General features: G+C 40.5%; 1 protein-coding gene across 1 annotated transcript in view; it reads left to right on the top strand.

Moving 5' to 3' along the window:
• Nucleotides 1-27,432, top strand: part of PTPRB (protein tyrosine phosphatase receptor type B) — a 113,390-nt gene that overhangs the window by 54,969 nt on the left and 30,989 nt on the right. The window contains exons 10-18 of the mRNA XM_047066242.1: nucleotides 819-1,085; nucleotides 5,145-5,408; nucleotides 11,455-11,718; nucleotides 12,263-12,526; nucleotides 13,284-13,547; nucleotides 15,737-16,006; nucleotides 19,967-20,230; nucleotides 21,851-22,114; nucleotides 22,861-23,142. Of these exons, the coding sequence (XP_046922198.1) occupies nucleotides 819-1,085; nucleotides 5,145-5,408; nucleotides 11,455-11,718; nucleotides 12,263-12,526; nucleotides 13,284-13,547; nucleotides 15,737-16,006; nucleotides 19,967-20,230; nucleotides 21,851-22,114; nucleotides 22,861-23,142 (2,403 nt within the window). The remainder of the gene's footprint in view (nucleotides 1-818; nucleotides 1,086-5,144; nucleotides 5,409-11,454; nucleotides 11,719-12,262; nucleotides 12,527-13,283; nucleotides 13,548-15,736; nucleotides 16,007-19,966; nucleotides 20,231-21,850; nucleotides 22,115-22,860; nucleotides 23,143-27,432) is intronic.

Here is a 27,432-nt window from a genome sequence, read left to right as displayed (position 1 = left end):
GTAAGAGATTTTTTAATGGGTAGGTTAGAAATCACAATAGTTGTTAATAGGAGAAGGGCACAGTCTCACAGGTTAGATAGATCAGGCTTTGGATTCCAGGATGACTATTCATCAGCACTGTGATAATAGGCTAAGTTACTTATATTTAATTGTCTTTGGTTTCCTCATCAGTAAAGAGAATCAAATGAAATCAAATGTAGAGTTTCGAATGAGTATCAAATAATATGATTTCTAAAAACTATAGAGGCCATAACTACTAGTTATGGTTATCATTGTTAATAACCAGTATTATAAGATAATATAATTTATACTATTGTAGCATTTTCACGTATAGTAATAATGGTCCTCTTGAGAATGCGCCAGTAAGGAATTAACCGGTTTTAAACTACAACCTAATCATCAGGTTGAAGGGATTTCCCACTACCACCCCATAACAACCATCAGCTCAGGTAGCTAACGTAGCGCTCAGTTCTCATGAGGTAAGGACAGATGAAATCACATAAAGTAAGCAATATTCAAAAATAAAATTCTTTCATTACTGAACATGTAAAATCGGAACTACTTAATAGGTATGCTTCATCTCATCCTTGGATCTGAGGTAATTTTGATTTTCCATATAAACAGCTTCTGTATGGGAGTAGTTTGCCATATGCCACAGGAAATAGAGCTGAGAGTCTATAGCAAAAAAAAATGTAGATATATTTTTAGCATCTTCAAGACTGTCTCCATTTTTGACTCACTTTGTTACACTTCCTTAGGGTGATTAAATGTCATCTATTTTGCTTTTTTTTTTCTTCTTCTTCTCTACTGTGGTTTAGTGCCTGCCCAAGTGACTGGCTTGTATGTGGCCAACCAAGGGACAACGAGCAGTCTGTTTACTAACTGGACCCAGGCACTGGGAGACATAGAGTTCTACCAAGTCTTACTGATCCATGAAAACGTGGTCATCAAAAACGAAAGTGTCTCCAGTGAGACCAGCAGATACAGCTTCCACTCCCTCAAATCAGGCAGTCTCTACTCTGTGGTTGTAACAACAGTAAGCGGAGGAATCTCATCCCGACAAGTCGTGGTGGAGGGAAGGACAGGTAAGAGGAGCCCATGGCAACTCAAGAGTATATTCTAGGATTTTTTTAAACATCCTGAAAACAGATCCATTTTTGACTCTCCCAAAAGCCAAGTTTCAATACCAACCATCCGGAAGGTGGTTACTCTTCTAGGAGTAACTCTTACAACTCCTTAGTAACTCTTAGAACTCTTAGGAGTTACTCTTAGTAACTCATGTTACTCTTCTAGGAATGGAAATTGCAGGGTGGGTGAGGGTAAATGAGAATGAATTCTGAATTTTCTAAAATCTCCCATAAATGTGTCATAAAAACTTTTGTGGCAACATAATAGTCATTTGATGCCGAGGCTTATCCCCACATTCAGTTGATGATTTCCTTAATGTTCATGGCCCAGTTAAGATGAAGACAAGTAATGAGACTTCTTTTAAAAAAGTAAATTCCACTCCCTTTCATATTCTTTCAAGACATAGAAAGGAAATGATCTCTAATGTCTGTGGTTCAAAGTTGAGTTAATAAAATTCCCAAATCACATATATTTTCATAAGCAGCATTAAACAAGTGCTTAATACTATATTAATACTATTAATACTAAACAATGTTCCCTGACCTTGAAGAGATCACAGTCAAATAGGGCAAAGAGCTATGTGGTCATGTGCGTCAGACAGGGTTGGCACCAAAGAAGGAGATACAATTTTCTGCACAATACCAAGAAAGAATATAAATAGACAATATACAACTTATGTTCCCGTTTCTTAGAAAGAAAAAAAATTAAATGCATTCAGTAGAAGCTTTGATAATTACTAATGAACTCAGAATCAGGTCAGTGACTTTACCTACTTAATTTTATATGATCATAAGTTGGATTTCAGGCTGCTTCTTCTAGATCTCTGATGCCTACAAGTGAGTATCAGCTGTAGGCATCATCAATAGGTCCCTTTTCTAAAAATCATGAATCTCATCTACTTAATGACCCCAAAGAACATTAATTTCATTAACTCTCCCAGAAAAGCAACTAAGTCATTGAAAAGGTATTTCCTCGTTTTGGAAGAAATTCACTGATACGTACCGTTTTTCTCATTTTCTCCTTCTGTGGTAGCTGACCTTGTTACTACCCACGTCCTCCTTCCTGATACCTTCTTTCTCCTCTTTCAGTACTTCTTGGCACCAACCATTGGTGTAGCAAAATTGGGGGTAGGGGACTGAAAAACTTAGCTTGGGAATCAGGAGGCCTAGAGTCTGGTTGTAGCTCTGCAATTAACTTATGTCTCAAAACCTCCATTTTCTAATCCATCCCTAGTAATATACGCCAATTTATCCCTACTGGAGGAGGGAAGGAGAATTAAGAAAGCTAAGGCAAGGGTTGAGGAGAGGCTGCACCCATTTCCCAGTGAGTTGCAGTCATGTTAGTCAGATCAGACTGACTTATTTCCTGCTTACACAACTGTGCAATGTGGGGGGTCCTGATTAGATAGCTCTATTGGTTGGTTCTTTCCCAAGCAGTAGTTCAGGGATCCAGGCTCCTACCATCTGTGGCTCTTCCTTCCTCTAGGTCCTCAGAACTCTGTCCATTTCTCCAGAGAATAGAGGTTCCAGGCAGGGGAAGATGATCGGACCTGGAAGTAGATACGTCACTTCCCCCCACATTCCACTGGTGGGAACACAACTATATGGCTACATGTCATGCGGGGAAGGCCGGGACATATCTTCTAGTTCTGTGTCCAAGAGGAAAGAGAAGCACAACTAGTCAGATTCTGCCACATAAGTTAATTCCCATTTTAAAATACCTTAAGGGCTTTCTGACTTACTGTGATATACTAAAACAGTTTGGCGCCTTATACCACTTGGAATAAGTGGGGCCTATAGTTGTTTTTATGCCTAAATTTCAATTGTAGCAGAGATATCAGTATTTGACCCACTGTATTTAACAAAAGTATGCAAAACCAAGACAAAAAAATTCTGTGAAGAATGATCACAATGTTTTGAGGAAAGGGCAAAATGTGAATAAATATAAGCATGAATTATTTTATTCAAACACATTAAGAGTGCAGACATTATCATGGGAAAGGGGGAATATGGGATACCACTATAGAAACACGATGACTAGAGATTTTGAAATTTTCCTAGATTAGTAAATTTTGTATACAGTAGATTATAAAAAATTCAGTGGCTAAAGCCTGGATAGTCATTACCATCTACTCAAATTGCTGAAAGATCTGTCAGTGCTGAAATAATTGAAAGGTTTTGAAAGGTTTTTTCTTTCACTTATATTTCCACAGAGTTGAAACACATAAATAAACCTTCAGCCTAGATAAGGTGGCAAAATATTTAAAATTCAGGGGCGCCTGAGTGGCTTAGTCAGTTAAGCGGCAGACCATTGATTTCAGCTCAAGTCACGATCTCACAGTTCGTGAGATCGAGCCCCACGTTGGGCTCCGTGCTGACAGTGCATGCAGCCTGCTTCTGATTCTTTCTCTCCCTCTCTTTCTGTCCCTCTCCTGCTCACACTTGCTGTCTCTCAAAATAACTAAATAAACTTAAAAAAAATCTTAAAAACAATATTTAAAATGCAAGATATCGGATATGCTTAACAAATCTAATTCTAACCTGAGAAAATTCTTTTTCTAAAGGAAAAACAAATTTCATATCTGTTTTTCATAAACATGAATTTATATTTTTGGCAAGACATCTGATAATTATATCTTTTCTAATAAAATGCCAGTACTTGCAAATATTTCTAGCAGTTTTAAAAAACAAGCATAATTCTTTTGAGAGCAACCAGGGGATGTACAGATTGTTACATTAAGATTAAGAAAGAGGGGAAGCAAGGAGGGATGAAGGAAGGGAGGGAGGGAAGGAGGGAGGGAGGGAGGAAGACATCAGTATATAAATGTGGCTAAAAAGTTCAACTTTATGTACAGGAAATGTTCATATACATGGAACAGCATTAGCAAAGTTGTTCGATACGGTGCTATGTATAATTTTTGGTGATGGGCAAGTGCTTGCACGTGTAAAGACAATTTTGGGGCTTAAGTCACAAAGTCGGAGCATATTAGATTAGAAGGATTCTCAGAGGTCATTTAGCTAGACCCTGTCCATTGTCCATGATGTACTGCTAGTGACAATTATATGAAAATGTTTAGCTAAAGTAGTGAACCAATGATGAAAACAGTAGTGCAGTTTGTATACACTACAGGATTTTATTCTGATATTCACTACTGGCAATACTATTTACTGTACACTTATTTCTGATACATGTACAATTACCACTCGATATCACAATGATTAATTTGCATACTGTGTCTAGCCAAGAAGCTCCTTGAAGGCATCCACATCTTTTCCATTTTTGTGTATGTGGCAAATAGTAGGTCCTCAATAAATGTTTGCAGCACTAAGCCCCAATTAAAATAAGCAAATGATGATGGCCGTTATCACCACAATAGCTTTTCTGCCCACAGGTGGGTCAACCTCCTGATTTGTTGCTTTCAGGATGCGCTTTTAGGTTTATTTCTTGCCACTAGAGGGCAGGAAATGCTTTATAAAGGGAAGATGCAACCCCTTTGGTCGTTTAGTTATTAGACTCCCCAGGAATAAATAATTTCATCACAAGAAAATCAAAACTATCCCAAAGTCTAAGCTCTTTAGAAAAGTTATGGCAACCTTCACCTTTCCCTTCAAACATCTTTGCTTATTGATGGGTTTGGTTTGAGCTGATTGGATTCAGCAGTTTGGATTTTTAATGTTTTTTCCTTTTCCTACAGAGGGAACCTCCTGACATATTCACCTAAAAATGCCTCCACTTAAAATACCTTACAAACAACACCATAAAAATACAGTAGCGGCATCCATATATTTATAAGGCACCCAAAAGACCTCCTTGCATTTTTATTTGGGCTAGCCTTGCTGATATAAGAACACTCAGCTTCCAGAAGCTAAAGTGAAATGCCCACACATCTTTGACCTCTTAGGTAATCAGTTGAGATCTCCTGAGTCCACACTGTATTTTGCTGGCCGTCGTAGATGACTCCAGACTTTTGACTGTGCTTTCTTTTTAAATTTTCTCCCCCACTTTTTAAACCCCAGTCCCATCCAGTGTGAGTGGAGTGACGGTGAACAATTCTGGTCGGAACGACTACCTGAGCATCTCCTGGCTGCCGGCTCCCGGAGATGTAGATAACTATGTGGTGACCCTCTCTCATGGCAGCAGGGTAATTCAGTCCCTCATCATTGCCAAGTCTGTCAGCGAATGTTCCTTCAGCTCCCTTACTCCAGGCCGCCTCTACAATGTGACCATAACTACAAGGAGTGGCAAGTATGAAAACCATTCCTTCAGCCAGGAGCGAACAGGTAAGGCTATATATATGGAGATCCAGGTTCTGTGAGAACTGCCTGGCTATGTGTGGCTCAGGGCAACAGATCTGCAACCGTTCTGTAATGATCGGATTAAAGCCTTTTTTGAGATCACAGAATTGTGACAGAGTCTTCAAATTCTGACCCTGGAAATTCCTTATGTGAGCAGATGTTTCCTTTAAAGTAAGATGAACCCTACGTTTGTGGCTAGAATTCGTATTATATGCAAATATAGTAACAAGTGTTTTCTGGGAGTACTTTTCGGTTGCTAGACACTGGCTATGTTAACTAACTTAATTCTTGCAAATTCCTGATTGAGGTCGTTGTTAGTATTCCCACGTTACAGATCAGGAAATCAAGCTTCAGAAAGGTTAAATAACCTACTTGCTCCACTGTTTAACTTGTGAAACAGCCAGTGCCTTTCTGTATTTAACCCCAGTTCTGAATGGCTCCAGAGCCTACAAAGTTATCTGTCCTGAAATCCTTTCTGAAATGCCTATTTGGTCAAAGCCTACTGTTCACTCTTTTTCACACAAGGTGAAGATGTGAACTTTCATAGTCCTGGGACCAGGAGCACAATCTTAGCAAAAGCAACGAATGCCAGGTCTTCGATGTGATGGAAAGAACTAAATTTAGACAGCTACCATTTTCCCAACGTACTTATGCTTTTGGGGGGCTTACATCTGAGATTTCTGCTTAAGGTTGACATTAATATTTTGTCAGATCTTTCCTGCTAAGCTATGGGTTGATATTTGCGTTTAAAAATGCCAGGGTTTTGGAACACCGGGATGGCTCAGTTGGTTAAGTGCCCAACTTCAGCTCAGGTCATGACGTCCTGGTTTGTGAATTCAAGCCCAGTGTCAGGCTCTTTGCTGACAGCTCAGTAGAGCCCACTTCGGATTCTGTATCTCCTTCTCTCTCTGCCCCTCCCCTGCTTGCCCCCCGCCTCAAAAATAAAAACAAACATTAAAAGTTTTTAAAAACTTGTTTAATTTAAAAATGTCAGGGGTTTTTGGCAAGAGAGTCAAGAATATTCAATGTAGAAAAGATAGTCTCTTTAATAAACATACAGAGATAATTGGATATGCACGTGTAAAAGAATGAAACTGGACCCATATCTTACACCACTGACAAAAATTAACTCAAAATGTATGAAAGACTTAAATGCAAAACCTTAAAATATAAAACTCCTAGAAGAAAACATAAGAAGAAAGCTTTTTGACATGGGTCTTGGTGGTGATTTTTTGCATATGACATAAAAAGCACAAGCAACAAAATAAAAAATGAACAAGTGGGACTACGTCAAACTAAAAGATTCTGCACAGCAAAAGAAGCCATCAACAAAGTGAAAAAACAACCTATGGAATGGGAGAAAATATTTGCAAACCATATCTGATACGGGGTTAATATCAAATTCATCATTAATATTCAAAATAGAAATAACTTATACAACTCAAAAGCAAAAAAGTAAATAACTCTATTTAAAAATGGGCAAAGGACCTGAACAGTCATTTCTCCAAGAAAGATATACAAAGGCCAACATATACATGAAAAGATGGTTAACATCACTAGTCACCAGGGAGATGCAAATTAAAGCCACAATGCAATATTACTTCTGGCCATCATCAAAAGACAATAGATAAATGCAGTCATGGACATGGAGAAAAGGGATCCCTTGTGCACTGTTGGGAGTATAAATTGATAACAGCTACAATGGAAAATAGTATGGAAGATCCTCAAAATTTAAGAACGACCACATGATCCAACCATTCCTCTTGGGGGAATATATCCAAAGGAAACAAAATCACTAGCTCAAAAAGGTATCTGCACCCTTGTGTTCATAGCAGCATTATATACAGTAGCCAAAACATGGAAACAATCTAAGTGTCCATCAATGGATGAATGGATAAAGAAGTTGTGGTATATCTATACAATGGAATAGTGTTCAGCCATAAAAATGAAGAAATCTTACCATTTGCAGCAACATGGATGGACCTTGAAAGCATTGTGCTAAGTGAAATAAGTCAGAAAGAGAAAGACAAATACTCTATGACCTAACCTCTATGTAGAATCTAAAACTAAAGCAAAAACAAACTCAGAGAAAAAGGGATCAGACTTATGCTTAACAGGGGCAGACGGTGGGGAAAGGGAGAATTAGAGGAAGATGGCCCAAAGGTACAAACTTCCAGTTATAAAGTAAATAAGTACCAGTGATGTAAAGTACCCCGTGAATGACTGTGACTACTGTATGATCTATAGGAAAATTGTTAAGAGATTAAATCATAAGAGTTTTCATCATAAGGAGAAAATTTTTCTCCTTTTTTCTTTTCTTCTTTCTTTTCTTTTTATTATATCTGTAGGAGAGATTGGATGTTAGCTGAACCAACTGTGGTAATCATTTCATAGTATTTATAAATGAAACCATCATGTTATATGCCTTAAATTTATACAGTGATATATATCAGTTATTTCTCAATAAAACTGGAAAAAAAATAACAAAAAAGAAATTAGAAGAATATACTGTAAAAAAAAAAAATGAATTTGTCAGGTTTCCAAAACCAAAGTGTATTCACATTCACCGAAACCGAAAATTTCAAAATCACTTTTGATACATTAGCCTTTGCTAGGATCTGCTATTGACCTCTCACAAAAGTTTTCACTGGTATATCTTTATTTTGCTTTTCTTGCCAACAGCATGAACATAGAGCATTACTACTTAAAGTTACAATGGTTCTCCTCCCTTGCTCCTCTGTCCACTTAACTCCATCATGCTGTGCCATGTGTCCCTCTCAGTTCTTATTAATTCTTTCTCGGAGAAATTTAGCATTCATTGCAGTGTTTTGCATCTCTCCGTCTGTGATTGCCTTTATGTCTGGAACTATATCTTTTTTTGCGTGTTTTTTTTCAAAACCTGGCTTATATAAGAACTTATAATTTTATTGCTGTTGCTGAACGCAAGAATTAGCCAATCATCTTCTGGACTCAAAGACCTTACAAAAATCTAAAACTATGAAAAAAAAATCATTTTTTGCACGAGGATCAGGACAATTGATTTCATCCTGTTACCTAGAAAAGGGTCTGGAGCCTCATAGACACTCGATAAATGTTCAATAAATTAACAATCAGAAATCACTTAGCTCTAGCTAGTTTTTAGTGCCCCGTGGGTAGAGGTTAGGAATGTCATAACCCCTGAAACTGCCTATGAAATCGTTGCAGATAGGAAAAGTATGTGTATTTCTTTGAGGAGAGAGCGTGTGATTTTCGAAGTTTCTGTGACCTCAAAAAGGTTAAGAACCACTGATTTACATTGCTACAGGATGCTAACATTGAAAGTGTCCATAGATTGATCTAATCCCATCTCATTTGGTGATAAAGTCCAGGAGGGAAAGTCACATTGCTAACCAGTAATCAAGTTCAACCTAGCTCCAAGCGCTATTTCCATTACATAGTGCTATCCCTGAAAGCCCTGGTTGGGGATATAAAGAGCTATGCCCTACCGTCGAATGATTTAAAGCCTAATTATAGTGATAAAATCACAATAATGACTGAGATGTGAAAAGTAGATTTCCATTTATGAAGCAGCCTTATGTCAGTGTCTTATGTTGATCAGCTTGGAGCCTAAAAATCACCAGAGTTAAAGGATGTATCATCCAACTACTAACCCCTTGCTTCCCCTCTCTGTCAACTCATGAACGTTTCCTATCCATCTGATCTTCATACTGCAAGCCTTTTGCTAAGATTGTTTTTAAATGCAAAAAAAAAAAAAGTGACCCTTTATTCAAAGCACCTGCTTGACTCTTTAAACCAGCATGAACTTGGATTTGATGCAATGAGTCAATCAAGGCAAGCCATTGCCCCCCAACAAATCAGTTTAACATAGAGTCACATCTGAGTTGCTGTCTTGTTGATTTTGGCTGATTGTGTCAAAGCCCTTTTCCTTTTCTAATGCTTTTGTTCTACATTTTGGGTAAAAATATCAATATTTCTAATTCTGCATCACATCATCTCATCGTGCAGCAAGGCAAGTCTCACAGGTTACCTCCAATTCCACCTGGAAAGCCCCTTATTGACTTAGCATGGTTTGTAACCTGGTTTTTCTTCCTGTAATAGTTGCTTTGTCTTCAATAAATTGCCTGGGTCATTGACTTTTCTTACTTAGCCCATGTGCATAAAAACTTCCAAATTTCTTTTCCTTTATTCTATGATGAATAACTTCTAGGTACACTGTAATCGGTTTGGGTAAATATCTTGAAGAAAGCATACCTGTCCTGGCTCCATATCTGCAGTGAGATATATTCTTTTTTTTAATTTATTTTTTTGCAGAGAGATATATTCTAACACAAAAACTAACCACTACACATATGCCAACAAAATATAATAAAATGCAACGGTAGGTGTGAGAAACATCATGGAAAATGTGGCTTAGAAGCCAAAATATTGAAATTTCTGGGTCATTTCGTGCTTCAAAGGAAAGTGGAAGAGAAGGTTTAGACACAGGCTTTGTCCAATTGATTGATCAATTGATAGACTGGTTGAGAGAAAACCACAAGTACACATTGTTTGTTTCTTTGTATATTTATTGGGGGTAACCTCAGGTGCACAAAATTGGATTAATCTTAATTCTTGGTTCAGGAAACCATGTTTTGTCACTTTTATTTATTTTTTAGGCTTCTAATTTAATTCAGGTATTTAATTAGTCATTTTTAATAATGTAATACACACAAGAAACCACTACCTATAATAAAAGCTAGAACCTTGACAATAACCTATATCAAGTTATATGGTTCCCACCTCACTGATTCATCCAAAGGTAGCCCATCATCTTAACTCCCATTTTCATCTGTCTTCTTGCCTTTCATTTTGCACAGTTTTATTTATGTAGTCCTAAAATTATGGGTTAAAACACTTTGGATCTCACATTATTATTTTTTTTAATGTTTTATTTATTTTTGAGACAGAGAGAGACAGAGCATAAGCAGGGGAGGGGCAGAGAGAGAGGGAGACACAGAATCCAAAGCAGGCTCCAGGCTCTGAGCTGTCAGCACAGAGCCTCCACTGGGCTCGAACTCACAAACTGCGAGATCATGACCTGAGCCGAAGTCGGACACTTAACTGACTGAGCCACCAAGGCGCCCCTAACATTATTTTTAAAAAGGTTATTTTAGGGCTACCTTGGTGGCGCAGTCAGTTAAGCATCCGACTCTTGATCTCAGCTCATGTCTTGATTTCACGGCTTGTGGGATTGAACCCCGAATGGGACTCTGCGCTGACAGGGCAGAGCCTGCTTAGGATTCTCTCTCTCCTTCTCCCTCTGCCCCTCCTTTGCTCATGCTCTCTCTCTCTCTCAAAATCAAAAAAATAAAATAAAATAAAAGGTTATTTTATGCAGTATGTAATCTCTTGGGACTTATGTTGATAACATTCACTTATATTTTGTGTTTTGATGTTAAAGGCACAAAAATCCATATTTTTACATTTTGAGTTAGAAAGTAATTAGTTATGACTGTTATATAATGTCAGTGTGTATATATACCGGTTCATTCATCCACTCTCCTGTGGTTGAGGATCCTCTCTCATCCCAGGTCCTATTGGGTTTTTAAATTTTGCCATAAAATTATAGGGTATTTTGCCATGGTCTTGATTTGATCACCAGTGATGTTAGACATCTCTTCATGTATTAATTATGTGTTTCCTCTTCTTCCATTTTTCTTTTGGATTATTTGTATTCTTCTTTGTAACTTTTTATTACATCTTGAGTCAACAGGTATGTTAGAATTATTAATATCACCATCAATTCATATTAATCATCAGTTATCATTTTTAATGTTCAGTCTTGTACCTGACATTTTGTGTAGGCCAGACACATTGTGTAGTGTAAGTCTTTCCCCTCTGGAAACGTGTGATCTGAAGGTCTAAAACTTTTGTTTTCAATGCCCACAATAAAAATCTACTCACTTACCTTTACTGTTTCAGGTTGTCATCTGTGATCAATTACTCACTTAGAATCACTATATCTTTAGTACTTCTCTGTTCTCTTTTTCAGTGCCTGACAAGGTCCAGGGAGTCAGTGTTAGCAACTCAGCCAGGAGTGACTATTTAAAGGTATCCTGGCTACATGCTACTGGAGATTTTGATCACTATGAAGTCACCATTAAAAACAAAAACAACTTCATTCAAACCAAAAGCATTCCCAAGGCTGAAAACGAGTGTGTATTTGTTAAGTTAGTCCCTGGACGGTTGTACAGTGTTACTGTTAGTACAAGAAGTGGACAATATGAAGCCAGTGAACAAGGGAATGGAAGAACAAGTAAGTGGAAAGATCGCAAAATCTGGTAGCTGGTTGGGACTTGAAGGTCATCGAGTCAATAAAATATATGAGCCTTGCATTTTCTCTGCTTACTGATCAGTAAATTACATTCCCAGTAAGTCTTAACTTGGAGCTAACAGCATTCGGCCAAGCGATGGCCTATGATTACAGAATATTTATTGGTAGATAAAAGCAAGCATAGTCGGGAAGCAAGAAGGCCAAATGTCCCATTTCTCTTCCTTGTCCTCTTGCGTTTTGGCATTTAAAGTTCTAGACATCTTTTTTTATCTTATGATTGAGGTCATAATTCATTTTATAATTATATTCTACCAACATTTACATATAAGATTTATGTCAGGAAAAAAATTATAATTTTAATAGTTGCTTCCAATTTTTTTATTTAATTTAATTATGCATGAAGTAATTCAAGTGGTTTATTTGGGGAAGAGATGTTTGCCAGTTCCTTGAATGTGATTCATAAATTATTGTGTAGGTAAACTTTAATCAGTCACATTCCTGAAGTGTCTTCTCTATTCCTCTCTAGTCCCAGAGCCCGTTAGGGATCTAACATTGCGGAATAGGAGCACTGAGGACCTTCTGGTGACTTGGTCACGAGCTGACGGGGATGTTGACCAATATGAGATCCAACTGCTGTTCAATGATATGAAAGTATTTCCACCTTTTCACCTTGTAAATACTGCAACTGAGTATCGATTCACCTCCCTGACCCCAGGGCGCCAGTATAAAATCCTTGTCTTGACCATCAGTGGAGATGTACAGCAGTCAGCCTTCATTGAGGGCTTCACAGGTAATTTCAAATGTGGCTCTTGAACCTGAGTAGTTGTGGTGGTGTATTTAGCATGTTGGGTAGCCAGGCATTTGGGATGAGGATTTTAGGGTAAGAAGGAGATGGCAAGAAGTGAGGTTATCTTGATGGTGACAACGATGTTGTCCAATCTGGATTAACTAAAGTACAACACAGGGTAAAACGAAAAAAGGCTTTCAGAGAAACAGCAAATAGCATTGGATTTATGTGAATAGCTGGTGCTTGTAAGGCATATAAATTAAAAAAAAAAACAAACTCTGTTGGTTGGGTATCCTTTCTTTGGAACTTTGTTAGGAGTGTTGTTATGATAGTTGACATATATTGACAGTTTACCTTGAGCCAGACCCACAGTAAAGAACTTAACATGTACATTTTTGTTCAATCCTCACAACTCTGTGGGCTGGTTACAATTACTAACATTGCCATTTTTCTGATGAAGAAACTGAGACTTACAGAGGGTTAAGTAACTTGCCTACAGTCCCACAGCTAGTAAATGAGAAAACCAAGACCTGAACCAAGGCAATGTTACTAACCCCTCGCTCTACTACTGGAATTCTTCATTTCTACTCACTGGTTTCCATGTCCCCCTAAACTTCCCCTATCGGCTTCAATTCAGGCAGAAAAATCCAAGCAAGTTCTTTTAGTAAGTGCCAAAATATAAGAAGCATGAAAATTTTGGCTGAAAATTTCCACAGTTCATTCTCTAAGTGATGACTTTTAAATTTATTTTCCTTTTTAGTTCCAAGCACTGTCAAAAATATTCACATTTCTTCCAATGGGGCGACAGACAGCCTGACAGTCAACTGGACTCCTGGTGGGGGCGATGTTGATTCTTACACCGTGTCAGCGTTCAGGCAGAATCAAAAGGTTGAGTCTCAGACTATCTCCAAGCACGTCTCTGAGCACACATTCCATAGACTGGTGGCCGGGGAACAGTACCAGATTGTGATTGCCTCGGTCAGTGGGTCCCTAAGGAACCAGATAGACGCCGTTGGGCGGACAGGTGAGTGCCCGCTTGGAAAAAAGCCAAATTTTATCCATAATGGGACAACAGATGGACTTACTTAGCTATTCACAAATCAAAACTAACCAAATTCAAAGCTACAATTGAATGTGGTTTCAAGAGTCTTTCTCATACTTTTTTTTTTTTTTGCATTTTTCTTTCTTAATAGAGATCTTCAAAACAAATGAAAGGTAATTAGGAACCAAATCTTTTGAATACATTTGCATATGTGCAAAAGGATATAAAAACTTAAATTTTAACAAGTAGACACTTAGAACTATTTGCATTAACTACCTGTAAATATTTACCCTTTTCTGTAAAGTTTACCCCTTTCTCAAAACTATTTTTTTAAATGAACACCTATGCCATTTACTTCATTTGTTACAAGAACAAGTAGCAAATGAAGGAATAATGTGCCTATTTATATTAATATTACTGTTAATATATTACTTATAAAACAAAAATAAGCTATAAGCACCTGCTATATGCCAGGCATTTAAAATTATCTCGAGTCACACTCGAAGATAGGGATCATTATTTTCATCTTACAGATGAAAATAGGGCTCAGAAAGTTTATAAAACATTATCAAGTATATAAGTAATAAGACCAAGAGCTATAATTCAAATCTAAGTCTGTCTGGCTCCAAACCTTATACCCTTTATACTGGGATACAATACATCTTCCATTCTCATAACCACTTGTTTAGCTGTGGGGCCTGGGCTTCTGTACTGTGCCCTACTATGTCTCTATTTCATATATGTATATCTCTAACCGTATGTTAAGCACTATGCTAGAAAATGGGAATTCTGTAGCAAGATAGAGCCCCAACCTCAAGAAGCTTATGATCTAGTGAAGGAGACAGAGAAATAAAAAGGCAATTACAGCACAAGTTCTAAAATAAAAATCATAATGAGGTGTGTTAGGAGCAAACATGAAGAGTCAGAGAAGGCTTCCAGGAAAAGGTAACATCTAAATAGACACTAAGAGTCATACTGGTGACACATATATTGACTTGGTTCCAGCCGAAAAAAACAAAGGCCTGAAGGTGAGAGAAAGTATGGCACATTTAAGGACCTACACACTGTGTGGTATGCTAGACTAAAGATGAACCATGTGGCCAAGTAAGTAGATGGACCAAATTTTGAAGGGCCTTGTGTGCCTTAAGATGTTTAGAATTATGGAGAGCCATTGAAGGGCCATCCACATGGGGGTGCTGTGAGAATATGTCACACATAGTGTGGGAGGCGAGGAAGCAAGGGGACTGATCACTAATGTGAGGGATGATGTTGTCCTAGGGGAGTAGTAGTGGATAGAGAAGGGAGAGAAATGGATAGATGAAAGAGATATAAGATTTAGGACTTAGAAATTACAAGACCCATGTTTGATTATATATGTAGAAGGATCAGAGTGACATCCCACATTTCCGGCTTGGACCAAGAGAAACAAAGGACAAGAAAGAGGTTATGAGGAGGGAGCTGAGGAGTCCAATTTGGGCCTCATGAGAATTGGATGGAACATGCAGGGAGAGATGTCATTTGCAAAAATAGAAGAGAGATCTGAACTGCAAGTTTAAATTTGGGAGTCGTCACCATATGGGTAACAATTCAAACCATGGGAGTGGATGAGATCTCTTAAGATTATGTAGAACGAGAAAAAAAAAATATGAGCCTAGGACAGAAAATATTATTCAAAATAATACTATTTTGCCTTTCACATCAGGAGCCATAGTAAAAAAAAAAAAATCATTATATGCTACTGCTTAGGTGAAGGCTCAGAGCTTTGACTTGAGTTAATCTTGGGAATGAAAGTCTAAACATAATTCAGCCGTCCAAACTATATTCACTGAATGTAAATGTGTTCAGCATCTTCTACTTTCTAGATACATAAATATGAATCACTGCATATTTATCGGTGTCACTTTCACTAATTTTTCTACTTGTTTGACTTCAAGATCCTGTCTTAATTCAGCGAAAAGAATGGAGACCCAAAGCAGGTGTACAGATAATTCAGGCCAAGAAGTGCTCTCTCCTGAGGGCACACACAGGGAGTGTAGGTGCAACACAAGTGAACTGGTAGCATCGTCTTCTACCCACAGTTGATTTAGGACAGTTTTTCTCCATTGGTTTCTCAGCCGGTTTACCCTAAGTGAGGGAACCTGACGGCCATTGCTTCTCTTCTTTCTTTGCAGTTCCAGCATCTGTCCAGGGAATAGTTGCAAACAACGCATACAGCAGTCATTCCTTAACCGTAAGTTGGCAAAAGGCTGTTGGTGTGGCAGAAAGATACGAGATCTTGCTTCTAAATGAAAATGGGATCCTTCTGAGTAACACGTCAGAGCCAGCCTCCACCACGCAGCACAAATTTGAAGACCTAACACCGGGAACAAAGTACAAGATTCGGATCTTAACTGTCAGTGGAGGTCTCTTCAGCAAAGAAGCCCAAACTGAAGGCCGAACAGGTAATCCGCATGGCTTTTTCATACCAGATCTCTCCCTGTGTGCTATTCCTTCAGAACCGAAGGGTCGGAGAGATGAAGCAACACTGGGAGATGATGTCTGTTTCTTGACCCAGTGGGAACATTCACCGTGATTTACCACTTCCCTGTCAGCCAGGCTCTCTGCACAGGTTTCAGCCTACCCCACACCAGTTCAGATATAGTGTTAAAACCTACTGCCGCTGCAATAAGTTACCGCCAACTTGGCGGCTTAAAGCAACACAGATTTTTTATCTTGTAGCTCTGGGGGTCACAAACTGAAAGTGGGTCTAATGGGGCTAAAATTAAGGCATCGGGTATCAGCAGGGCTGTGTTTCTCCTGGAGACTTTAGGGGAGAAGCTCTCCTTGGCCTCTTCAGCTTCTGGAGGCCACCCAGATTCCCTGGCTCATGTCCTCCTTCCAACAATGGCATTGTTCCAACCTCGGTGTATGTCACCATATCTCTTTCTTTACTCTTCTGCGTCCCTCTTCCATATTTTAAGGACTCTTGTGAGTCACCACCTGGACAATCCAAGATAAGCTCCCTGCCTCAAGATGTTTAACTTAATCACAGGTATGCAGTCCCCTTTGCCGCATAAGATAACATGTTCACAGGTTCTGGGGATTTGGACATGGACATCTTGGGGGGTCATTATTCAGACAACAACACTGGTCTAATTGATTACTTATGAAGGAGCTAGATATGAAAGGGGGGGTGATGCTGACAGAGATGAAAAGATGAATTAAGCATGCTTTGTCCCGGAAGAGCTGGCTGACTGGTGGGATAGACAGACATATAGACAAAGGATGACAATACTTTGTGATATTTGTGATGACAATACTTGTGATAAGGATTATATAGAAGAAAGGAATGTCCAATAGCAAGAGGAGCATGGAGGACAGGTAGAATTGGGACGTCCTCGTAAAACTGACGTTTCAGTACTGTCATGAAGGATGAAACAATTCTGCGTGTGGAGAGAAGGTAAAAGGACACCATGTACAGACAGACTGTCCTGTGCCAAGACAGGGAGGTGTGAGAAGGAGCAGTGAGAAGCAGTGGATGGATGAGGTGTGGGTGGCATGATAGAGAGGTGAGGCTGGAAAGGCAGGTTGGGGCCAGATTAGAGAGCGCCTGGCACGTCTTCCTCAGGGGGTTATTTTTCATCTTATAAGCAGTGAGGAGACAATACAGGTTTTTCAGCCAGACAGTGAGTGCTTTGTAATAAAAATTTGTACCTTAAAGAAGATAAATCAGATGGCAATCGGGGATAGAGAGGTTGAATGGAGAAGAGACTCATTCATTGATTCATTTGTCATTGAGCACCAACTATGTGCTAGGCACCTTTCTAAATGCTGGCTACCCAGAAGTGAGTAAAACGAAGCCTGGTGGTCATGAAGTTTACATTCTAGTAGAAAAGAAAGGCAGTAAACAAAATAAATAAGTAAAAAATATAGTAGATTAGATGGTGGTGAATCCCAAAAAGTAAAACCGGAAAGTGGGATTAGCAAGTGTTAGAGGCTTGCAATTTAAAAATTTTTTAATGTCTATTTATTTTTGAGAGAGAGAGAGTGTGTGTGCGAGCAGGGGAGAGGCAGAGAGAGAGGGAGGGAGACACAGAATCCAAAGCAGGCTCCAGGCTGTGAGCTGTCAGCACAGAGCCTGACGTAGGGCTCGAACCCACAAACCGTGAGATCATGACCTGAGCCGAAGTCCGACGCTTAACCAACTGAGCCACCCAGGTGCCCCGAGGCTTACAATTTTAGATAGCACAGTCCTCACAGGTTTTGTTGAGAAGGTGATATTTGAATAAAAGTCTGAAAGAAATGAGAAAAAGGGTTATGCAGGCGTTTGGGGGAAGAATATCCCTAAGCAGAGCAAAGAGCTAAGGCAAAGATACTGAAGCAGGAGTGTGTCTGGCCTGTTGGACCAGTAAAGAGGCCAGAATAGTTGGAGCAGAGTGAGTGAGAACAAAGTGGGGTGATGTGGTCCGCAAGGTAACTGGGGTCATAAGATGACTGCAGTTATAGAAATGATAAGGGTCAAAAGCTGAACTAACACAGGGGCCCTGGTGAAGAAAAGTAGATACAGTCAAGAAATACTTCTTCATTAGATAAGATGGCCACTTGATGTCTGAGTAGAGTGCAGGAGGAGGAACAGAAAATTCCAGAATTTCTACCTGTGGTATCTGGAAGAAGATGATGCCATTAATTGAGATAAGAGGAACGGGGGAGCAGTGTCAAGGAGATACTGAGTTTGAGATGTCCGAATGGCTTGCAGTGAGAGATGATCATCGGTAATAGAAAATATGGCCCAAGCTCAGAAAAGTGAGCTGGAGATAAATATTTGGACAAAAATTCTAATTAAATACATGCCTTAGTGTGTTCAGACTGCTATAACAAAAATACCACAAATTGGGTGGCTTAAACCACAAACATGTATTTCTCACAATTCTCAAGGCTGGAAGTCCAAGATCAAGGCACCAGCAGATTTGATGTGTGGTAGGGTCCCATTTTCTGGTTCATAGATGGCATTTTCTTGTTGTGTCCTCACATGGTAGAAGGACGAGAGAGCTCTCTGGGGTCTCTTTTATAAGGGCACTGATCCCATTCATGAGGACTCCACTCTCATGACCTAATCACCTCCCAATAACCGCAGCCCCTGGTACCATCACTTTGGCGGTTAGGTTCCAACATATGAATTTGAGGTGGAGGGGACGTAAACATTTAGTCATAGCAATCCATGAAGTGAATGAGGTTGGTTGTTTAGCCAGTGTTATGGAGTAGGAAGGGGACAGAGGATGGAATGATGGGAAACATCAACTTTCAGGGATCTGGCACAGGGAGAGGGAGAAAATAAAAGAGGAAGTGTTTAGACTGGAGGGAGAAGAACCCAGAAGAGACTGAGGCAGGTGTCCTGTTTCCACTGGCATCCATGGAATTAGGCAGCACCTGTGCGAACAGCTTGGAAGCAGGTCATTTCTGGTGGCTCTTGATCATTTTGCCAACAGGTACCACTGAAGACCGAAAGGGTCGTAAAATCCCAATGTAAATAATTTTTAAGACTGCTTTTTTAAGTTTATTTTTTTATTTTGAGAGAGAGAGAGAGAGCCTGCCAGTGCAGAGCCCCGTGCGGGACTCGATCCCATGAACCGTGAGGTCATGACCTAAGCCGGATGCTTAATAACTGAGCCATCCAGGTGCCCCATTACTATTTGTTTAATGGTTTTGGCTTTTCCTCTTGCATCTCTTTCCCATATCCCCGACTCAAATCTCCTCCTTCTGTCTGCTTTTCTCTTTCTTTCCCACTTCTCTTCCCTCCCCGCTGCCCTTAACTTCCATATGCCATTCCTTAGCTTTCAAATGGCATTCAGAGATAGTTTTTTATTTCTTATCTAGCTCTTATTATTAAAAAAACATTTAGCCTTGGGGCACCCGGATGGCTCAGTTGGGCATCCTACTCTTAGTTTCAGCTCAGGTCATGATCCCAGGATTGTAGGATTGAGCCCCACGTAGATTATCTCTCCCTCTCTTTCTGCCCCTCTCTCCTATTCATGCTCTCTCTCTCTCTCTCTTTCTCTCTCTCTCTATCAAATAAAATTTAAAAAGAAAGAAAGAAAAACATTTAGTCACACAGGTCAGATTAACATTTATTTTATATCCAAAAAACATATTTGTAGATAATTTCCCAGTTACTGGTTTTTCTTTGTTCTCTTGTGCTTTTGTTTTGTCATTGTTGTTGTTGTTGTTTTAATGGACAGTTTCAACATCAGTAATGCACAAAATTCAGTCTTCTTAGTTTTGGGGTCCCCATGAAGTCAATATTTTCTGAAGGCCGAGACCATGTGTTTTAAGCTGCTGTGGAGTATATTCACCTGGGCGTCAGGCCTGGGCTGTGTCAAGGGGGTACTAAAACTCGGTCTCACCCTCTCGCTCAACTTTTCCAGTCCCAGCAGCTGTCACCAATCTGAGGATCGTAGAGAACTCCACCAGACACCTGACCTTAAGCTGGACCACCTCGGAAGGGGAACTCAACGGGTACAACATCTTTCTGTATAACCCAGATGGAACGCTTCAGGAGAGAGCTCAAGTTAACCCACGAATCCAGAGTATCTCTTTCCAGAACCTGCTGCAAGGCCGAATGTACAAAATGGTGATAGTAACTCACAGTGGGGAGCTGTCTAATGAGTCTTTCATATTCGGTAGAACAGGTAAGGCCCGGACCCAAGCAGGAATGTATTGTGGGGAAATCGTCTCAGTATTTACTGGCTTTTCCTTGTTTTGTCCTTAGTTCCCTCTTCCAGCCATGGTCTAGCTTTATATGAACTTTGTGACCTTCAAGCTTTTTTATCCGAAATCAGGCATTTGATTACATATCAGAATTGCCTTTGCACTGGCTTCTGCTCTGTTGCCACCCCTCGTTGACCTCATAGGGTTTGGGGGAAAAATGATTCTGGCTTCTCTGTTTGCCACCAAACTGCCACAAGAGGGTTGTAACCCACTGTGGTTTGATTCAAGCTGTGCCCTTCAGCTTTCTACAGGACACGTGTGGAGTGGAGGGCAGGTCCGGAGAAGGGCCAACTACAAAAAGGACTGAGCAATGTCCACTGTGAGACAGAAACACGGCACTGGATGAAATGCACACAAAGCATTGCAGGAAAAGGAGAGAGACATCTCTCTGGGCTGCAAATAAGAAACTGAATCCACTCGTTTTCCATAATTTGAGGCCATTATTTTATTTTCCCGTACAGTTTTTTTTTTTTTTTTCTCTCATCTGACAATAGTTTTTGAGTGCTTTGTATGCCGGGCACGGGGCTCACTGCTGGAATCTAACTGTGAACAGCACAGATGAGGCCCCTGACTATAGAGCTCTCATTGGCAGAGAGGGAGCAGGGCCAGACAGCAGATTTTTAAGGGACATGACTTGGGAATGCCTTGAAGTCTGTGAAGGAAATAAACAGTATGTTGTGACAGAGTGACCTGGCAGGACAAGAAACGACTTTAGACAGAGAAAGCATTTCAGGTCAGCCTTGTAGGTGAGGGAAGTGTATCCCAGGCACCCAACAGAAGTTCTCAGCGTGTTTTTGGAAGGGAATGAAATAAACAACAGATATGGATACACCTAGACCCTGAATAGAATTGCCTCGATGTTACCGTTTCTAGGACAATCTGCCCTCTGCGCATCTTCCCTTATGTGCTCATTAATGTCTAAAGTTCCTCCATCAAGAGACAGCAGTCTTCACTCCCAGAGAATAACGAAGCTTAAATACCCACGGGACAGGTGCCAGTGTGACTAAGTTACATAGTGGTAGACGTGACTGTTAACACCATTTTCCCAAGTGAGGATCTACCAATATAGATTTGGGTAGGAAAACGAATGAGGGAACTGAGAACCTACAAGAGAGCGGAGAGGAAGCAGAGAGACCCAGGGGAGGATGTTATGGGATAAGGGGCCTGGGTGTGATGGGCCAGCCTGGAAAGGGCTGGCACCTTTTGTGAATATATTCAAGGCCGTTCATAAGGTAAGTTATGAACTGTTTGACGAGTTTTAATTAATCATTTCTGAAGATTTCATTTCAGACGTTTATCAGGCTATGTGTGGTGAGCATATGGAAGCCACCACCTGTGCTGGTTTGTTTTTATTTTCATTTGTACCACATCTCTAGACCACATGCCCCTCTACGTAAGTGCCCTGAAATGCAGGCAAGATCTGACTCTGCAATGGGTACCACTCACCCATATGCCCAACATAGCTCGTATTCTCACCTGTAGGCCAAGTGCTTTTGCTTGTAACTCCTCTGTCCTTAGTAAAGGTTTTCGCTGTGTTTAAGTCCCAGCTTCTGTGAGTAACCTCCGGGGATCTAATCGGAACATGACAGACAGTCTCTGGTTCAGCTGGAGTCCAGCCTCTGGGGACTTCGATTTTTATGAGCTGATTCTGTACAACCCCAATGGCACGAAGAAGGAAAACTGGAAAGACAAGAACCTGACAGAGTGGCGTTTCCATGGCCTCATTCCTGGAAGGAAGTACACGCTGTGTGTGGTAACTCACAGCGGGGACCTCAGGAACAAGCTCATGGGGGAGAGCAGAACAGGTAAGGAACTCTGTTGCCAAAGGCCAACTATTGGTTGGAAGTAGCTTCTAAAGACACATTTGAGTTATGGTTTTAATAAGAAGAAAGAAAATCAATAACGGAGTGCCTTGTGCTAGCTCTTGGGAAGGCACTATGCTACAATGGATAAAGGAAGCAGACCTTAACCACTGTTCCTACAAGATCTAGGAAAAGGATCTGGGTCCTTAGCTTAGCTCTGCCACTTACCTATGTGAAGCTGGGAAGGTCATTGAACATCTCGAAGTCTCAGTCTTCTTATCTGTAAAATGGGGATAATCACATACGTCATCATTGCATTGCTATCGGCAATGCTTCCTAAATCTTTTATCTCCCGGGCATACACAGATAACATTAATCTGTACACCACCCTGGGATCAATGAACAGAGCTATCTGCAACTGGGCATAATTGTGGATTGTAGCCCTCACACCTCAAAATCTAATGGAACCAATACCTTGGCACACTTGTAACCCATTCAGGGCATACCCATGCTCCACAGCACCTTGGTAAGGAATCTCTCCATAGGAAAATTAAAGGAAATGCACGTAAAACACTTGAGGACTGCTACTGACACATAGTAAACACTATAGCTAGAAGCTTCCATTATTATATTTTCATATTATTGCTTCCTACAAAGCACCTTAAGGTACATCTGATGTCACCCAGCTCTCGTCTACGCTATGGCATAGACATGTTTATGTGATTTTTTTCATGTTCTCCTACATGCAGCCCCAAGTCCTCCCAGTCTTATCTCATTTGCTGATGTTACAAACACATCCTTGGCCATCACCTGGAAGGGGCCACCAGACTGGACAGACTACGATGACTTTGAGCTACAGTGGTTCCCCAGAGATGCCATCACGGTCTTCAACCCCTACAGCAATAGAAAATCGGAAGGACGCATTGTGTATGGTCTTCGTCCAGGGAGATCCTATCAGTTTAGTGTCAAGACCATCAGCGGTGATTCCTGGAAAACCTATAGCAAACCAGTATCTGGATCCGTGAGGACAAGTATGACATGTTTTACTACTCTTGGTTCTCAGATGGAGTGAGGGGGAAGTATGTGTTGCGACTTCTTACTCGAGCGAGGCTTGGTTTAAATCCACATTTTTACTTGGGGTTGGTTAGATTTGAATTCAGGCATAAGTCTGTATAGACGTCTTCATTCCTTCAACATTAACAACAATGGGCAATAAAGAGGTTGTCTCTGCCCTCATGGAGCTTGAGTGGGAAGTGTGATGAAGTAAGTATTTGGCTCTGTAGAAACCCATGGTAGGGGCATCTGAGCCAATACAAGAGAGCTTCCTGGAAGAAGAAACTTCCAAATCAAAGCCTAAACAACTCACCAGGTGGATATGGGGAACGAAGTGGAGAATATTCTAGATAGACAGAATAAAATATTCCAAGACCAGGCAGGAGAGAGGAACAGAAGAGTTAGTTGGCCAGAGCATAAAAGGTGAGGATTAAGAGAATCAGGTCATAAAATGTCTTGTGAACCACAGCAGTGATTTCAACTTTCTCCTCAATCAGTTGGAGCCACCAAGGGATTTGCAGCCAAGATCTCATAATCAAATTTGCACTATAAGAAGTCACCCTGGGTACAGTATAGAGAATGGATTGAAAGGGGCAAACTAGAAACAGAGGGGTCAGCTAGGACATATTGCTGTAAATCCTAAAGATAAAAATACTTTGGCAATGAAATATATATCAGTTTCTTCCCAAAGGCACTTTGTAAAAGGTACAGCAAATCTCAAAGAACAAACGTTTTCAGTATAGAAACCTCAATCCACATATTTATTTTTCAATAATACCTATATATGTCATTTCTACAACCAGATCAGATAGTGGTTATTGATAAAATAAATAGTTGAAAATTATAAACGTAAGCAAGTAGTTGTTTCACCTATTCAACAAACATTAATCTTATAATAATTACAACTTGTACTCCATAGTGTATCCAAAGAGCAGTTTGGGATTAAATAGTTGGATGTCAAGAGAAATTTGTGAAAAAGAACTTAAGAGTTTTAATTTACAGCAAGCTCAGGATGGGTTTTCAGTGGCTTACCGTGGGCTGTATAACCAAAACAGGTGCTCAGGTAAGAACTCAGTAGAGGCTGGACTGATTAAATGGCTTCTGGAATACTGTATTCTGTCCTGGGTGCTGGGATTTAAGAGAGGCATTTACAAAATGGAGCATGCCTACAAGGAGAGCCGCTGGCGAGAAGAGGGACTCAGTGCTGTGTTTTATGGGGAAGGGCTGATAGAACTTTAAGGATTGCATTAGTTAGGACTGGGTTTGGTTGTAACAGAAAACCCATCATAATAGAGGGTTAAGCAACAGAGAAGTTGATCATTCCCACGTGGAATCATTCCACTACTCCGTTTCTCACACATCTGCTTCAGCCACGATGACAATCTGCAAGCCCTGATCTTCCACCTTCCCCCCGTGGGTGCCTGGGTTCATGCATTTCTCTGCCTGAAACACCCTTTCCCAATTCTCAGCGAGGTGTCCTCTCTGCCAGAAAGCCTTTGCCAACTCCTGCCCACCACCGACTCGGAGAAGTTGTCTGGTGCTCCACCCACCGCCTTCTTTCTCCATTTCTTCTGGTACATTCTCCTTGCCATCTCGTATTATGGCTATTTTGTACTCCTCTACCTTCCTAGAAGTTAGGGCTAATGCCTTATTCACTTCTGAATTGTTTACAGTCTCTAGAAGAGCACCTTGCCCATAGCAGGTACTAATTTCTTAGTGAATAGGGATGTGACCTGAGGCCTTAGAAGGCATGTGGGATTTAGGGGCAGAAAGGAGGAGGGAGAAGGAACTGAGGAAAGAGGTTGAAGCAAATTTCTATATTATTCTTTGAGCAAATTATTAGAATTATGGATCAGGCAGGATATTTTTAAAGACTTTCTCTAAGGCTGAACAGAGAAGATGTCTTGATTTCCAGCTGTGATTAGTCTGAAGGAGTTCAAAAGATTAAGAAGCAGTTAATGTTTGAAAAGACACAATTACTGAGGCACCTGGGTGGCTCAGTCAAACTTCCATCTTCGGCTCAGGTCATCATCTCTCGGTTCTTGAGTTCAAGCCCCACATCGGGCTGTCTGCTGTCAGCACAGAGCCCGTTTTGTATCTTATGTCCCCCTCTGTCTGAGCTCCTCTCTCACTCTCTCTCTCTCTCTCAAAAATAAATAGAAAAAGTTTTAAAAGACACAATTATTGCTTGCTTCAAAGGCCGATTCCTGTATCCTGAAAAATCTTCAGATTGATTTTTTTTCTAAATCATTCTTATCTAAACTGTTATGACTTAGCTGATATTTTAGACCTTGATATGTAATAGAAATTCATTCAGTGGCACAAAGATACTGAGTATTTCAAAGTCATGATTGTTAAGGACAGAGTCCTATAACGAAGGAGGAGGTGTCAGGAGAAGGTGGGTTGAATACCAAATCAGAGCAACAGTGCTTCTCTGTGAGGGATTGATTACTAGGTCTACACAGAGTTCCTAGTCGCTCATCTGTGATCTGTTCTGCAAGCAGGGCTTAGAGCTTTCTGCTGTGCAGGCACACAGGGCCTGCGTCTCGAGGGACCCTATGCTTGGTCTCATTTTCTGTTGTCACAATCTTGAAATCTTAATAATATTTTGAACGTGGGGCATTGCATTTGCACTTGGCACTGGACCTTGAAAGTTACGTAGCCAGTCCTACCTACAGGGTGTATGAACCAACATACAATTTTAATTTGGGGAGGAAGGGCAGGTGGAGAAAAGAGAAGAGGATTACATTTACAACAGGGACTATAAAAATCCAACAATGAAATGGAAGAGGTTTTTTTTTTTTTTTCTATTTGGTGTCCTAAAGGTCAAACATAAGTGTCTTTAGCCTTATTTTTTCAATCCCTCCCCTCATCATGCAGTGCTCTTGTGAGTCTTTCTTATGCTTTGATGCCACTGATTAGTGCTGTCTGAAAATTGTTACTGTATTTTCTGCTGGGATCAATAAAACAATGGGCAGGCTTTTTCAAATGAATTTTGTCAAGACTTTTGACTCCTGGAATGAAATAGGGTGGTCTAGACCTAGATTTTCAAGAATTTCCTCAGAAATTCCTGGGGACAAGGGGCAATGTAAGGGAAGTCTTAGGGAGGTCACCCCAGCAGAGCACCCCTGACCACCAAGGCACGCTTAAAGCACAGGACCAGCGACCCTCTGATTTAACATATCGGGGAACTGAGACCTTTTTTTTTTAATATATTTTTTAATGTTTATTTATTTTTGAGAGAGACAGAGACAGAGACAGAGCACAAGCGGGGGAGGGGCAGAGAGAGGGAGACACAGAATCTGAAGCAGGCTCCAGACTCTGAGCTGTCAGCACAGAGCCCGATGTGGGGCTCAGACTCACGAACCTGAGATCATGACTTGAGCCAAAGTTGGACGCTTAACCAACTGAGCCACCCAGGCACATCGGCCTTTTCTTTTTTCTTTTTTTAATTTCTTTTATTTTTTATTTAAAAAAAAAATTTTTTTTAATGTTTATTTTTGAGACAGGGAGAGACAGAGCATGAACGGGGAAGAGTCAGAGAGAGAGGGAGACACAGAATCTGAAACAGACTCCAGGCTCTGAGCTGTCAGCACAGAGCCCGACGAGGGGCTTGAACTCATGGACCTCGAGATCATGACCTGAGCCTAAGCCGGATGCCTAACCGACTGAGCCACCCAGGCGCCCCCAGCCTTTTCTTTTTTAAATGGCTCAGCTGCTAATATTAAAATACAAAAACTACTTATCCAAATCATACAGTGTAGCTTCCTAGGATGTAATTAGAGATGTAGGCATTCAGCTGGTTGGGAAAGCCTATAGAGTTTGGTTATTAACGTGCACGGTCAGGTCACATAAGTGCCTTTCTATCCGACTGTATCTCTTACTCCTTGTAGTGTCATTCACAACAACTAATGAGATCAGCTGCCATTCACTGGGTCCCTACTGGGTCCGGCACTCTGTTGGGCAGAAGAAAATGAATGGCCATAAGCATAGCAGGTGGAGGAGCGTGGTGTACATGGGGAGCCAGAAGCAGTTTCGGTGCCTGGAGCATGTGTGTGAGCAGGAAAGGCAAAAGTGGAAGAGGGGGACAGAGCCAGGGCCTAGGGGGTTAACAAGTAAGCAATGCCATTTCTTAATTTTCTCGTAACAGCTAGTATTTACTGAGCGATTACTATGCCAACCACCATTTTCTAGGTGGCTGTGCCTGGTTCTACTCCCTGAACCATCACGGTGATCACAGGATCGAGGTACTCTTCATCTCCCCACTT

Source organism: Lynx rufus, unplaced genomic scaffold (assembly GCF_022079265.1).
Source record: "Lynx rufus isolate CCGP_SWC_20201006 ecotype Redwood Valley unplaced genomic scaffold, mLynRuf1.p SCAF_7, whole genome shotgun sequence".
Lineage (NCBI taxonomy): Eukaryota > Metazoa > Chordata > Mammalia > Carnivora > Felidae > Lynx > Lynx rufus.
Note: the sequence above shows the minus strand (reverse complement) of the source record. Positions and strands in the feature narration are given on the sequence as shown.